Here is a 15,566-nt window from a genome sequence, read left to right on the forward strand (position 1 = left end):
ACAGAATCTGTTTTTAGTGCAGTGCTGCCCGAGGGGCCCAAAATATCGGTTTCATAATTGGTTTTCAGCCTTTGGGTACAGAGATTTCTCTGGATTCTCTGAATCTTTTAATCACAATGTGTACAGCACCTTCAGTAATAGCACTATCAAGCTATTTTCAAGAATTATTATTCTAATTATTTTTAAATTATTTGTATTTTTTTTCTTTCACAGAGTAGGTAACTCCTCCACATCTTTAAATCTCAAAGATTTGAATGTGTGTGGGATGTTTTTTATACTCAGTCGCGTCACTTACTTGTTTCTAATTAACCTAATTAGTCGTGAGCGCCTCTGCCCTGTCTTTTTAAAATGGATTTATCTAATTATTTACTTAAGCAGTACACAAGTTTTCCAATTGACTGTTATCCATAGTTTTTTTAAAACATATTTCTGGCATCAAATTCAACATGAATCAATTTTTTTTTTTTAGTTGTGTGTTCAGGTTTTTAACATTTGACGTGTCGTCTTTGTTATATTTTTACGTTTTGGGTTTTAAGTGTTTGCCAATTATTTCATGAAGCTGTTTTGTTGTTGTTTATTTACAATTCATAGTGCTCTGGGTTGTATGGGCATTTGTATTCCACTTTATGCTCCTACATTACTTCATGTGCTGTTGTGTTTAATTTATATGTAAAAGTATTCCAGTGATAGAAGATGAGCACTAACATGGGACTCTGAAAGGTGCATGATCTTTGTTTTCATCACTTACTATTTTAAAATTAGTATGGCTCCTAAACATCAGTTCATCTTTTGTCACCATTATTATATTTAGCTTGTTCACGCTCAGTAGAAACACGCTGCAGTGCCATCATTTTAACCAATATCTAAATACAGGAGGCTAAAGGTATTAAGCATGTAACCCACAGCAATGTGTTAGCATCAGCTCAGTGCTCTCTGCAGTGTACTATATGCACTAGCCTCCCATTGATATCTAACAGCTCCTAATGCTATTCATGCCCTGCTGAGCACCATGCAACTGCTAAGCCAAATGCCATTCTGTATGTCTAGGGCCAGCTGACTGTGATATTAGTTTAGCACTAATGCTATTCAGTGTGAATAGGCTAGTGTCTGCCAGCCTGTGTGGGATGGGGGGGTGGGAGGTGGGGGAGGCCTTTTACTCTGTTCTGAGCAGCTTTAATTTGAATCTGCTGGAATGAAACCGGCAGAGCATGGGGGAGTCAGATTGCATTGTGATATCCGTACATTACTGGATGGGACTGTGTGTCTGGCGTGTGCATGTGTTTGTGTGTAAACCTTTTTAAAAGTATTAGGTGCCTCTACATTATATGCACATCGATTAACCTTCACTGTTCTCTCTGTTTCTGCTTCCCTCTTTTCTTCTCCCTTCCTCATTTTGACTCTGTCCCCTGATTGCCTTGTGCTATTCTCATCTCTGCCTTCGCTTTTGTCGTTCACCCTCTGCCTTTCATCCATTCATTTGCACATTTATCAATTCATCTTACCCCCTCCCAAATCTGTCTCTCTCTCTCTTTTTTTCAGTGTATTAGACACATAGCTACCCTGCTGCTCCAAAATCAGCCAAGCCTCCTGCAGCCGGCACTGAAACTGATGTCTGAAAGCGGTGACGAGCAACTGCTTCAGCTGACTCTTGATCAGATCAACGGCATGAGCACAGTAAGTGTCATTGTAATAGTCTGGAGAGTTTGTGTTCAAATGGAGACACAAAGGAGTTTGCTTTATGAACTGCAGATTGGCTGGTGACATTTTTGTTGTCACTTATCCTTTAAAATTGTAAAATGTAAAAAGAAAAAGTGCTTCACGGCTTCCTGGAGCTCAAGGAGGTGTTCCAGATTTCTTTTCTTCTTTTTAATCAACTGTTAACCCTTTAAAGCCAAGCATATCATAATTGATGCATGTGGTTTTGAGACTTCTACATAATCAGTGTGACTTTTTTTTACCCTCAAAAAATGATATAATTTGCATGACACATTTTCAATGACTAAATTGCAAAAATATGGCTAATGTAGCGAATGTGATACAAATTAAAACTCATATATGCAGATTAAAGTTTGATATATTTTCATATATATTTTGTCTAAAGGTTCAATGTTGTGGAAGTTTCCATTCAATAAAGCCTGCAGACAAACGGTGAGCGATCGCTAACATCTTTTAATCAAAACAAGAACAAAAACCCAAGCTTGGTGAGAGAAGCCATCGCTGGGGCAGTCGATCAGTCTCTCCTGGCATGGCCCTGGGTTTAAATACTTCCTACAGGAACAAAAGGCTGTACACAGCTGTTTTCACACCTTTGGTCTTCCCCCAAAGAAAGTTCATACTCCCTTGCAATGTCTTACATTGGTTGAAGAGACAAAAGGCACTTCCCCCCACCCTGGGTTCTTTGTGTGTGAATGCTTCCCCCAAACTTCCTGAGATACAATCACCCGGCTGTTCAATGGCATGAATAAGGTGTGTGACATTGAGACATGCTTAAACCCAGTGGCACCAAAGCATTATACAATAAAATAATATGAATAATACATAAATGAAAGAAATTCCTCTACATTCAACAAACACTCCAATATCAAAAAATTAAAGATTTCTGGCAGTTATTTCATGGTTTAGGTTTTAAAAGGTTAAAACCCAAAAGTTTTCAGTGTGTAGTAATGGTGAAGAGCTCAAACTGTCTTAGCCCTGTCTGCCTAATAAATGGCTTAAAAAAGGCATCTAAATATCAAATTAGGTTAATGCGTAATATGAATTATTTGTTTATTAACCTTTATGGCTTGCGCTTTAGAAAAAAAACTAGTGTTACCCATTGTGTTTTTGGAGCCTTAAGGTTTGCCTTTTGACCAAAAAAGTGTGACTGACTGAGAATCCAGAGACACTGCATGCTGAAAAGAAGATAATGGAAAAAGGTCTGGTCTGTTGTCTGAACATCCTCTTTCCCACAGTTTAAATTAAGTTCTGCTAAATAATTTCAACATCCTTACAAACCCAATTTCTCTACTTGCCAACTTGTCCTCTAGTTTTGGGAGGCCACCGTCAGATAAGAGCATAATCGTTCAAGACTGCGCAGGTCGCTCTCCACTGTTTCTTCAATCAGATAAGCAATTGTCACAAAGTGGGCTTCTCAGACCCAGCAGACCTTCTCTTTGTTCCTGGATCAGATAAGAGAAAGCCACACTATTAACTGACAGAGCCTCCATTAAATCAAACGATCAAGCTGCTATATTGGAACACCTGCTCTTAAACCTCAGTGAATAAGACAGCGGAACTGAGGAAAGTTAGGGTTGCTGGAAGTGGTGAGAGAAAGGATTTGTGATTTAGATGTGGGAAGAGAAAGTCAAATGGAGCAGGAACGGGTGTCGAGACAGAGAAATGGGATGAGAATGGAAATTACAAGGACAGCAAATGTATAAATTGTAACGTTGAAAAGGGACCCGGGCTACAGTAGATAGCACGCGGGAAAGACAGAAAAGATAAATCAGGTAGAGTTAGAGAAGGGATATATGAATGGAGGAAGACTGGTGGCGTGTCGCTGCTTTGAGAAATAATCTTACGTCTGCCAAGTAAAAGCTGAATGAACGGGGTCATGTTCGGAGCGGCACAGAACAGTGTTCATCTAGAGATAACATCATCACAGACACAGAAAAATTATCTTACATCTAATACATCTGATAGTGTGTTGGCTCCACGCTGCTCGCTGCTCATTGTCTGCATGTGCCTAGTGCCTTTGTGCATCCCTTCAAGTGTGTGAGTATTTCTGTGTGTGTGTGTATGTAGGACTTGTTTTGATTTCTACATGTTTTCAAGTGCATTGCTTCTGATTACTTAAACTTGCTTTGAAGGTTGTGTTCACACAAATGCTATTGCAAAAAACAGAATTTTGCAAAAAGGACGTTGTGTGCAAGTCTAGTATGTTTAGGCTTTGGGCATAATGAAACACTCAGTCTGATTCAGTACCAGCGCTCCTCATTGACTGTATTTAAAATCTTAACTCGAAACTCATAATTTCCATTAGGTTACAGTAATTGAATAAACGAACTTAAGCTCTCGTGTGACATCGTGCACACGCTGAGAGCTGCCCACCATATTGGACGTGATACGACCAGCAGTTGTAAGGAAAAAATGTTTATTCTCAACTGGTCAGTGCTAGCTGTCATGAGGTTAAGGAAGTGGAGGCTGTACATTAATCAGAAGGTCAGTGGTTTGAATCTTAATGTTGAGGCAGTCTTGGGCAAAATACTTGTGCATTTGTGTGTGTGTGTGTGTGTGTGTGTGTGTGTGATTTGAGCTAAAAAGCACTTAGGCTTAGAATAACGTGCTTGTATAAATGAGACATGTAGTACAGGGCGCTTTTAGTGCTCAAGTTGTGTAGAAAAGCACTACATAAGTACCAATCCATTCAGAAACTACTGATTTAACTAAGTGAATCACTGTAAAGCTTAAATTATTTGCAAATTCAAAACTTTCTGAGCATGAAGTGTTTCCTTAGTTTAATGGGGAGAAAAATCTCACATAAAGTACTGCAAATAGTTTCTATCCATGCAGATAGATTTGCTTTTGATCTGCCAAGGGTTTAAAATATCCAGCTATACAGCAAAATATTCAACATTTTGGTTTTGGTGTATCTTTTTAAAACATCTGAAAAGTTACTTGTAAAAATGCAACTTGGGCCTTCAGAAGGAATTATCTTTGTAATCTACATTATCCTTGTAACATGCTGTTAACAGTTTTTAAATGCTTGCTTGTTTAATGCCAAGAAGTTCCAATAACATTTATTAGGTTTGTGAATAATTCATAGTGACCGGAAAATATATATTACTGGAGCTGAAGCACAGCAGGGTTAAATTGTAAACTGTCCACATGGTTAGTTACCACAGCGTGAGCTTTTTCATTTAATTTGATTGTTAGCAAGTGCAAGATTGAATGTTGGCACTGGCCGTCTCCAGTGGACGTCCTCCCTTTACACTTCAGGATATTGCAGAGCAACTCTGCATCGACACTCTGAGCCTGTGGGAGAAATTACAACACCTGCAAAGTTTGGGGAGAAAAAAAAGTAAAGTCTGCATGTCGGCAATGATGATTCTCAAAATGAAAGTTGGGTCAGCTCATAAGGTGATGTTTGCCTTCTGCACAAGCCTGAGGTCCACAAGGAAGCTGGAAATTGCAGATGCACACAGGGATCAATCCAAAAACACTGCAGCAACAGAGGAAGCTGTTCATGCACAAGAACTCGAAGGGGACGTTGGTTAAAATTGAACTGGTGATGGTTCTTGGACTCAAGGAAATTTTTGACCACACCTTGTAAAGTTCATGTTGATCCACTTCTAAACGTGATGGCTTACACATACTGTTTCTATTTTAGCAGCTCTACAAATAGCCAGAACTTATCAGGAGTTACTGTGCAGCTGCTGTTAGCAGATCAGTATCTCAGGAGGAACAGAAATAATTGATTTTGATCAATCAGAAAATTCACTGAGTCAACAGCCTGTTAATTGACTGCAGTTACTGTTCAGTTACTTTTGGTTTGCATTTCATTGAGATTTTGTGTTTAGCCACGCTTTGTTTCACTCCATCATACTAGACAAGGTGCTGCTGCTGTGAGTTTTATTATAGTTCTCGTTTAAATAACTAGCCCGAGGTTGCTTTTTGGTCACAGTGAACTATACATTTGTTTGCATATGCCACTCTGAGTGATTGGCAGACTTTATCTTAAAGCACTGCCTACAGTTTTCTCCTGGCAAATAGCTTTGTATCTAGTATAAATCATTGTTTACATTGTTTTACCATCAAAACTTTTTTGCCACAGCTGAAGGTCCCTGAGGTTATCATTAAGAAAAAGAAATTAATTTAGAGTTTAATTAAGAAAATGTAATTAAGGGAAATCACTTGACCTAGGAAGCGAATTCAAAACAGTAACTGATTCATCCACAGTGAGATATATGTATATGTGCAGATTTTCCTTCACTTTTCCTGTGTCTTGCGTTGCTGCTGTGTGGTAGGTGAGTCAATGGGTATGCTGAGCTCTGCAGGAGGAGGGGGCGTTGGAGAACTAAAGAATGGAGGAAAGGAGTGGGAGTAGTGCAGATTATTTGAAAAGGAGACAAAGAAGTAGAGAGCAGGTTATGGAGAAGGGAATGTATTCTTGATGCCGAAAAATACAGTGGAGGCGTTTAATTCTCTGCTTTCACACTGTTCAAAGTGTCGACACACAAGTCTTCAGCTGTACTCTCTTCCATATTGTCCATTTCTCTCCTCCTCTTGAAGATGTATGGAGTTGGGAGGAGGGAGTCAGGAGTTAACACCAGCCTGACTAATGCGAGTTCTCCATTCTGTCTGTAAACACACACACACACACTTATACAGATTCCTCTCAGTGCTGCAGCAGTCCTTGTGCCTTTTCAGCAGCTTATGTTTTTTGTCCAGGCTTTTCCATGATTCTACAAGGCTTACATTTTCTGTGTGGCACATGTTCGAGTCACAGTGACGACAATGGCATATTCAATAGCCTCGAAACTGCGGGTCTTTAGCCAAAAACCATAACATTTTCCATCTGAAGTGGCAATAGCAGGTTGTTTTGAACCGCGGCTGTCTGTGGCTCAGTGAATTGATAAAGTTGTTGTCTGCAGATGACTGGTTTCAAAAAGAGAACCATGTAAAACTAAATTTGCTTTTGATGGCTATGATATTTTTCTGAAATGGAAAAAAAAGTTGTGTATTTCTGCGTAGATCTACAGTACTGTGCAATAGTCACCCATCATTTTATTATATTTTGATACGAAATGGGAAATGGATACAAACATACATGGAAATATAGTATATAAGGCAAAAACAGAGTTTGTATCGGCAGTGGTAGTATGTTTGGGAACATTGTCATGCTGGAAAATTAAGTTGTTAAACCGACGTGTTCCAAACAGTAGGGTACATCTTTCGCCATCTTACAATGCTGTGATTGCAGCCATTCCCCAACTCTCTGTGAATGGTACTCATGGCCTTTGATCAGTGGGTTTTGGTCAGTGGTTGTTGATCAATGGTCATGAGAATTTGCATAATTATGTTTAAGGAACTGACCTCCCAGCCCATCGTTCCTTCAGTGGGCTGGTTTCAGGCATTATGCAAATATACTGTTTATAAGATTTGGGGAAACCTGCAGTCAGCTGAGACTGAAGAAGTCACTTGGATGAGTGACGAAACGTTTCTCCCACAAAACGCTACGTCCAGATGAACAGAATCAACGTTTGGAGATTTACTTTCCTGGATGATTGAGAATGCATCAAGACAATTGTAGATCAAATTTCTTCCATTATGAAAAGATCCCCAACGCTATTGGCTGAGACGCTCCCCAAACCATGACAGTCTCCACTGTGTTTTACAGATGGCTGTAGACACTCACTGTTGTACCTCTTTCCTGATCTTTTCTGTACATACTCATGACAATTTAAACCAAAATTTGCACTTTATGCCTGTCAAACTGTTATTTGTGTCATTTTTCAACAAAATGTTAACAAATCACGTTTTTGCGACAGGCTGCACGTAACAGTACAAAAGATGGCATTTAAAAATTGTCATGTGTTTGTTAGGTATAGACACAACACTGGTTCATCCCTTGTTTCATAGATTCCTGCTTTGTTTGAGTGATTCTTAGGTGAGTTAGATGACTTGACAAACCAAAAAACATTCTTGTGAGAATGGTCAGGTACTAGGTAAAGGTATAGTAGTGAAAAAGTAGCCAATGTCCAAAGAAAAACTTTGGAAGACCTTCAGAATCTCTCGGGACCTATTTTACCACTGTAAAAAATTACAAGTAAAACTGTCTCATTGGATGCAAAATATAAAGACTCAAGACTTTTGCATAGTCATGTAGTTTCTGTTGGTTTGAGTCTCAAAAGGAAAATGTATAATAATTCTGATAGTTAGGATAAATAGGCTGTTGGTTGAACAAACCAAGCACTTTAGTGGTGTCTCTGAGCTTTGGGGCTGTTTTCTGAATTTTTGCTCATGCTTTCAGTTGGATTAGAAAATCGTAGCCATTGTGAGGCTACTGAACCACTTTAGAGTAGCCACATTAGCCACAAGTGACCCGTTTGGTTCCCATGTGAAATTTTCCAGTAGCCAGAGTGCCTTCCAAAGCCTGACAGAAAAACAGCCAATCACAGGAGTGGAGCGCCCCAAACGCTGATCCAGTCTTGCCAAAATGATTCTGTGAAAATATTCACAGAATCAAAGAAAAGATGACATAGCCTAAACTAGATAGCTAGCTAGATAAACGTGCTGTGTAATGCACTGCTACAGTGGTTTGTGGGTTTACTTGTGTTTACCACCCAATGATGGGCCAGTTTTAGTGGTAGTGCTTCATCTTTCCATCTTTTCTTTTTTGAATTTATTAACAGTTTTAATTCGAACTTGTGCTCCCTTGTGTATGTTTTTAATCAGTTAGAAAGAACTCAAAATCCCGTTGAAAGAGTTGGATGCACCTTGTCCATCTGCCCAGTGTAGTGAGGACAAAAGGGGCATGTGTGCTTGTGTTTGATTGAGTGATTATGTGTCTAATTGCTTGTTTAAGTGGGCTTGTTTACAGCTTTTTGTACCACATTGAACCTATTAATCTAGCTCTGTTTGCTTGCAGCTCACTGCATTGATCCCTGAACTTCCTCACTGTGTGTGTGTGTGTGTGTGTGTGTGTGTGTGTGTGTCTCTCCTCGTATGCGTCAGAGCCCACTTTTATTTTTATTTTTTTGGCTTTAAAGCCTCTTCTTCTGTCACTTTCAATCATGTTGTGCTGCAAGCAAGAACTGTTTGGTGTCATTTGTGTGTGTGCGCACACTCAGTTTGGTGCACCGCTAAAGCCTGGGGACAGCTTGGATGGAGGGATAGGAAACAGAGCCTGGAGAAGAAGAAGAGGAAAGGAGATAGTTGTGTGTTGTCTGGCATTCCAAAGAAGCTTTATGATTTAAATGATAAAAGAAGGCTGGGGCCATGCATTATGTATTAGGCATTGTACGTGTTCAGTAATTCCAATTAAGCTCTCAGCTGGGTTTAGCTCAGTGAGAAAGAGCTGAGAAGGACGTATACAAGAAATGAGAGACATGCAGGGTAAGAAAGGCAAACAAGAGTTTAAAACACTGACCAAACTAATCAGGTAACGTTCAGTGGCCTCTCGGAACAAGCCAGGAAAAGACTACCTTTTTTTTTCCTTTCGTCTTTGACGGCGCGAGACAGCAAGAAATGAGAAGGTAATAAGAGCAAGAGGGGGGTTGGACATCTGATGGCTGCAGCTCAATGTGTCAGTTCTCTTGTCACGCTGAGTGTTTGTTCACTCACTCAGAGTGCACACCAGCTGCGGGTGCGAGCACACTCACAGGAGACAGAAGATGCCTCTTGTTTACGCATCTCCGAAGAGAGAGACTGGGTGTTGTTTGAACCCTCGAAGACGGGCCTTTAACCTGATATAGATGCAACACAGCTACACCCCTATGCACAAAAATAGATCCACCTCAGGACAGGTTTTCATGTTCTCCGGGCTGTTGACCTGTGATACAGAAAGAAAGGCATGATGGATGTATTCCCTGCACAATCAGATCCTATTCACACTGATCTGTTTATTAAGACAAGACCTGGACAGACTGCAGGGGGAACTCAAGAACTCGGTGAGAGAGAGGAGAAAGGATGATGAGGGAGGAAAGGGAGAGGGAAAGAGGCAGTATATAGTCACATATACAGGTTTGTCAGAGTTGCAGCAGATGGCTAGCTGTGGAGCTGAGTCAAAGGATGATGTTGTAATTGCCTTTCACATGAAGGATCTGAGTTTAAACAGATGTTGTGGCAAGCATTCACACTGCCAAAGTGTCCCTGAATGAGATCCTGAAATCCCACGAGCTTCGCTAACCACTGGTTTTCTACTCAGCCTCACTTCTCATGCAAACATTTGCAGACCACAGGTTAGAGAGAAAGGATCACTGCCTCCTGTTTAAACACAACACAAGCAAAAAAACAGTTTTATATGCAGTTGGAAAATAGATGCAGCTGCATTGGTGGAAAAAAAAATATTTGGAAAGGTTTGAGCGAACAGTGCTGTTCCTCACTCTTGGACAGATGATTGGATGGAGACCAGATGCTTTGAATATGTAAAACAACACAGTGTATACGGTATAATGTATAAGAAGGATAGAAAGATTTAAAGTATTGATTGGTTTTTATTATCTGCAGCTTTTTTACAGTAGGGATAAGCACTTGAATGTGACACAGATGTTTGTGCTGTAAAAAAAAAAGGATATGCCGTTATCTGCTCCACTTTGATATCAAGATTCCCCTCCATCCCTCCATCTCTCAGGTGCTTCTTCACATCTATTTCCAGCTCAACTGTCAATCCAACAATCCAACTGACTCTAAGACTCAAATCTGCTGTCTCTCTTGACACTGTCAAACAGTAATAGCCTGGGAGGTGTGTGTGTGTGTGTGTGTGTGTGTGTGTGAGAGAGAGAGTGAGAGTGTGTGATTCTGCATGGAGGACCAGGCCTGTGCTCGACTGATGTACTCGCTTTCTTTTTCCTTGCACAACTCCCATAACCAGGAAATGCAGAGGAAAACATGATGTTTTTGTGTTTATTTATTAGATTCAGTGTTTGTGCGCGTGTTTACAATATTTGCATATTTCTGTCCCTACACTGGTCACCGTGCACAGGAGCGGGGCTAGATCATTGTCCTCTAAATTCGTACACATCTCATGCAGCCACAACCAACTGCATCTGATAATTAATTTGTGTGTTGTAATGCTAATCTAGTCTCCTCTGCAGGTATGATATTTAGAGCTTCCGCAACTCTGGCGCTTTTGTTTCACACTCCCCAGTAGTTGATAGTGTGCTACATATCAGTCATAGCTGATAAGGTGTATAGCTTATTTTAGAAGCCACACGTTATCATCATTGCATTTGCTATAGGCGTGAGCTCTCATTACAGCCAGGCTCCAGCAGGTTATTTCAGTGGTTAACAGGCTTTAAGGTCCAATCAGATCAAATCTGAGGTTAATCGCACTTAGAACATCAAAAGGCACTACAGAGCTGCAGAAGATGACGCCTGCAGACTTATCGCGGGTTTATGAGCCCCTGACTTTTTTTCATACCACCACAATGAGGCTGATAGATTGGGTTTTCATTGGTCAAAAATATACTGGTTGGCATAACCTGCTCAGGATTAATTGTAATGATCATAATCAGATAAAAATCCTTATCAAATACATCTCACCGGACGATTAATTACATAAACCTTGCTAGTGCTGGGGTGGACCACATTTTCCTTCAGTACTGCATTAATTCTTGACGATATAGATTTAACAAGGTGCTGAACACTTTCCTCACAGATGTTGGTATGCACATCCATGATGTCACTCTCCCATTTCACCACATCCCAACTTATTCGATAGAGATCTGACGGTGATTGTGGAGGCCTTTTGAGCACAGCGAACTCACGGTCATGTTAAAGAAACCAGCTGAGATGATTTGAGCTTAAAGGGATGGACATGGTCAGCAACAACACTTGGACAGGAAGGCTGTGGCATTTGAACAGTGCTCATTTAAATGGTGTTTACTTGGTACCAAGGGCCCAAAGTGTACCAAGGAAATCACCTTTCTTCCTAATTCTGATGCTCAGTTTGAACTTCTGTATGTATGTGGATCTCATTTTTCTCAGAAACAAACAAAAAAAAAAATAGCAAAGAGAAATTAAAAATGCTTGCCATGAAAGAGTTTGGGTCTTTGGAGGTTAATCTAAGATTCAATAAGTATTCCCCACATGAATAGATGAAGTACAGTAACAGTAGAAAAACTGATTTAAAAAAAATTGAGTCAAGCTTATTTGGAAGAAAATACTCCAACATGCAACTTTTTCTTCCAAATAAAGGCATTTTTGCAATCTGGCTAAACATTTGTCTTGTTTGCAGCCTGTTTCATCATCTCACCTTGTGTTTCTTGCCTTGTCTGACTTTATTGACACACTGTCTATGCGTTTTCACATCTCAAGAAATCCTTTCTTCAGTGTAGTGTTACCATAACCACTTGTTCTTCAGTGCCAAATTGCACACATTTATATAAATGACACTTTTTTTTTCCTACTCACACTTCTGAAGAATAAGAATCAGTTGCTCTTTTGCATGTAAATTTAAAAAAAAAGTCATCATTCGTGACATTGATCTTCCACAAAGCTCCAGAAATCCCATGTAGAACATTTGTTCAGAGTCTCTGTTGAGGTTGCAAAATGAAAAATAAAGCTGAAGTGTGAAGGTGTTTTTGAAGTGCTTCTCCTCAGTTCTGGTGTGCATTCAGCCCCTGAAAACAGTCGGTGGATTTAAAAATGTATGTATCTGACGCTCTCAGTGCATGTCAGCCATTCTCCTCTATGCCCCCCCCCCCCCCCCCCCCCCAAGCTCTCTTCATCATACATTTTCCACACTCCTAACCCCCGCTGTCTCTCTTGTAGTTTTTTCCTCCTTGATTCTCATTATACACGGATGACCTCCTCATCCACCTCTGTTCTAGGTTCAAAAATTTCTCAGTCTGTCATCTTTCCTTTCCCCAGCTTGTCATGATTCATCTGGTCTTGTCTCTCAATAGAAGGCCTAGAAATTAAATTAGTAGTCATGCACGTCACACTAGTCACATGCCGACTCTCTCTCATCCTTTGGCAACAGGGCAATAATGACCTGGCAGGGTTTAAAACGCATTAAATGGAAAATGCATTAAATCCACTATACTGATGTTCCTTCCCAGACCTTCTAACATTAGCACGAAGTAAAAATTACTTTAAGTTCAAAATATCAGTAAGCAGCTGAATAACTAATGCTTATCATCACATGAGCCAAGTGATCCTCTTAAAGGCTCTTTGTGTGTGTGTTTAAAGGAGGAATTGTCCATGCAGGGGAAAAAGATCGAGTTTTGGCTCTGCTCACCTTCTCCGCTACACTAGAGAAGACATGGGCTCCACATTTATAATTGATCTGCCTCAGCTCCAAAAATACCCCAACAAGGACACGCTGTTGTCTGCGTGTGCATGCACACAAGCGTGTAAAGTTGAGGAAGTGCAATCTTAATAACAGAGTTAGCAAACAGGTGAGAGGGTGCAGAGGAGACGGGCTGAGTCATGGAGAGACGGCCCTCTCAACCCCAGCACTCAGCCTGGCTTCTGCATGGCCTGTAAACCACTCTTAGCTGCCCTAACGGCATTTAGCTGTTTGAATTTGCATGTAATTCATTGATGTAACCAGGTGGATGATGGGATTAAAATATTATATAAAGGTCTGTTTATGACTCTATGAGCATATGCTCTAAACACTTTTAGTAAGCGAGAAGCTGCAAATAAAAGGAAAAAGAGAGGAAAAAGAGTTGTGTGTGTGTGTGTGTGTGGGTGGATTGGTGGTTGCGAGAAGCTGTGTGTGATCGAAAGCACATGCGAGAAAAATGGCGGTCAGCCGCGGGTCAACACGGGATGTGACCTGACACTGAAAGTGTAACATTGTAATCATACATCATTCAAAGGTTCCTGCTGCCGCGGCTGCATTGAGCTACAAAACCTTATTTCTGCAAAACGCAGTGGATGGTACAAATTCAACTCCACCAGCTGCTTTCAGTCTTCAGTCAGCCAGTAGATGTTTAGGGTTGATACCTGGAAGAGAAATTGGATACATTCATTCAAAATTTTTGGCTGTTTATCTTGACACGTGTTCTTTTCAGGGATAAAAAAAAAAACAGGATCACAGTTTAAAAGGAAACTTAGTTTCTCTTGATTCTATCCCCACATGTGTGTTTACACGTTCTCCTCCCCTTTTCTTCTTCCTCCAGGAGACGGCTTCCTCCTGCGATGAAGAGCTCCTTTCCTTGCTCCTAGATGCTGGGCTCCTGGTAGGCTGCGTCTCCTCAGCCCTGTACCCCCTGCTAAGCTCCCACATGCTGTCGCACCAGCAGGAGGGCGGTTGGGATGTGGAGAAAGCCGCCGCTGAGCTGATGGCGGCGGGCCACGGGCCTGAGGCAGGTTCCCTGTTGCTGGCTCACCGCGGAACCCACTCGGCCCAGTTCACCTTCAACTCCGCCTTGGCTGTTCTCGAGAAGTGGCTGTGAAAGGAGACGGGGAGACAGTTTGGACCGCAGCCACAGAGCGCTGTCGTAACCTAGCCTTAGGGAAAGAGTAGGAAGATGCTGAAAAAGGACTGCAATTAGATTGGAACGGGATCTGAAGAAGCAAAACTAAAAGCAGTCAATACCTCTACATTTAGTTCTCTAATCAGGTTTGAGGTTCATCAACAGAAGACATTTCAATAGCGCTGTCATCTGTGAAGGTATAAGAGAGGATACCTTTAATCCTGAAACATCTGCTCAATTAGAAAGACGATCTTTCACACACAGAAACAACCTCTGCTGTCACTCAGTCATGGATGAACGTTGAGACCGAGGCCTAATCACAGAATGCAACGGCTGCTCGGATTTATTTGTGTGTGCGCCGTGTCCTATTGTGTGATAAAGTAATTGAGCAGTGGGTAGCAGTGGGTGGATATTAGCCTATTGTTCCGTGACAGGTTTGCCTCTTTAACGTCCCATCGTTAAACACCCTGCCTCTGCTCCATTGTTTTCCCCCTAATAATGTCTAATAAATTCCTTCTAAACAAATTAGCCCCGCAGCTGCCCCCGTGCTGAGTGTACGGATGCACAAATACTATATATGACACACACCAGTGAAGTTATGTAAAGCTTATAATGATGAGGAATAAACGTGCACGCACGTGTGTGTGTGTGTGTGTGCGTTGATGTTGTTAGGTTGCTTTGTTTCATTTGAATAAATAAAAGCGTAAAATGCGGCTCTATTTTGTCCCACCTTTTAGAACCGAAATAAAGAAAACTGATGAAAAGGAGCGATTGTATTATTTTCATTTTTTATTGTATTGTGTTTCTTTATTCATGGTGGAAGAGTGCACAGATGGGTAACGTTTCTTATCAGTATTTTTAGTTCTCTTTTTAATTGAATGGGCTTTAAGATTGTATCCGCCTCATATAATGAATGCACTCAAAACATTTGCATCATAATTACAGCATTTTGAGGAGTGATTTGCAGGGCAAAGATTTAGAAAATGAAATCCAAACCCCTGGTTTATTTATTTATTTATTTTCTGTCAAAGCATTGGAAGTATGATTTTTATTTTTAGGCTGCCTTCCAAATTAAACCAAAATAGCGGTGCTCGCTGCAGGTCCCCAGAGCAGCAAATGAACTTTCTCCCTGGCACAGAAAATCACTTTAATGAATACAGGGTTTGGATACTGATTGTTTCTCTTCATATGCATGTCCTTTTAATCATGTATCATTGTGTTATGCCAGGACAAAAAAAACCCCACTGGGTCTACTTGGAAAATAATCAAATAGGAAAGTTGCAACATTGGAGTCAAAATGACATGATTCTAGTTGCATTGTTTGTTTGTTTGTTTTTATCTTCATAGATTTACAGTAGCGTGCACAAGTCTTGAGCCACCCCTCATTTCTTTATAATTTGCTAAAAGAAAAAGGAAATAGGTTCTGTCTTTTACAGA

General features: G+C 40.6%; 1 protein-coding gene across 1 annotated transcript in view; it reads left to right on the forward strand.

The window, feature by feature from the left end:
- Positions 1–14,888, forward strand: part of nbas (NBAS subunit of NRZ tethering complex) — a 184,714-nt gene extending 169,826 nt beyond the window's left edge. Inside the window, exons 52-53 of the mRNA XM_085373435.1 lie at positions 1,540–1,674; positions 13,833–14,888. Of these exons, the coding sequence (XP_085229561.1) occupies positions 1,540–1,674; positions 13,833–14,108 (411 nt within the window). The 3' untranslated portion in view covers positions 14,109–14,888. The remainder of the gene's footprint in view (positions 1–1,539; positions 1,675–13,832) is intronic.
- The last annotated feature ends 678 nt before the right edge of the window (positions 14,889–15,566 follow it).

This window comes from Diplotaxodon limnothrissa, linkage group LG15 (assembly GCF_057381915.1).
Source record: "Diplotaxodon limnothrissa isolate DT_005_m linkage group LG15, D_limnothrissa_male_GT1.1, whole genome shotgun sequence".
Lineage (NCBI taxonomy): Eukaryota > Metazoa > Chordata > Actinopteri > Cichliformes > Cichlidae > Diplotaxodon > Diplotaxodon limnothrissa.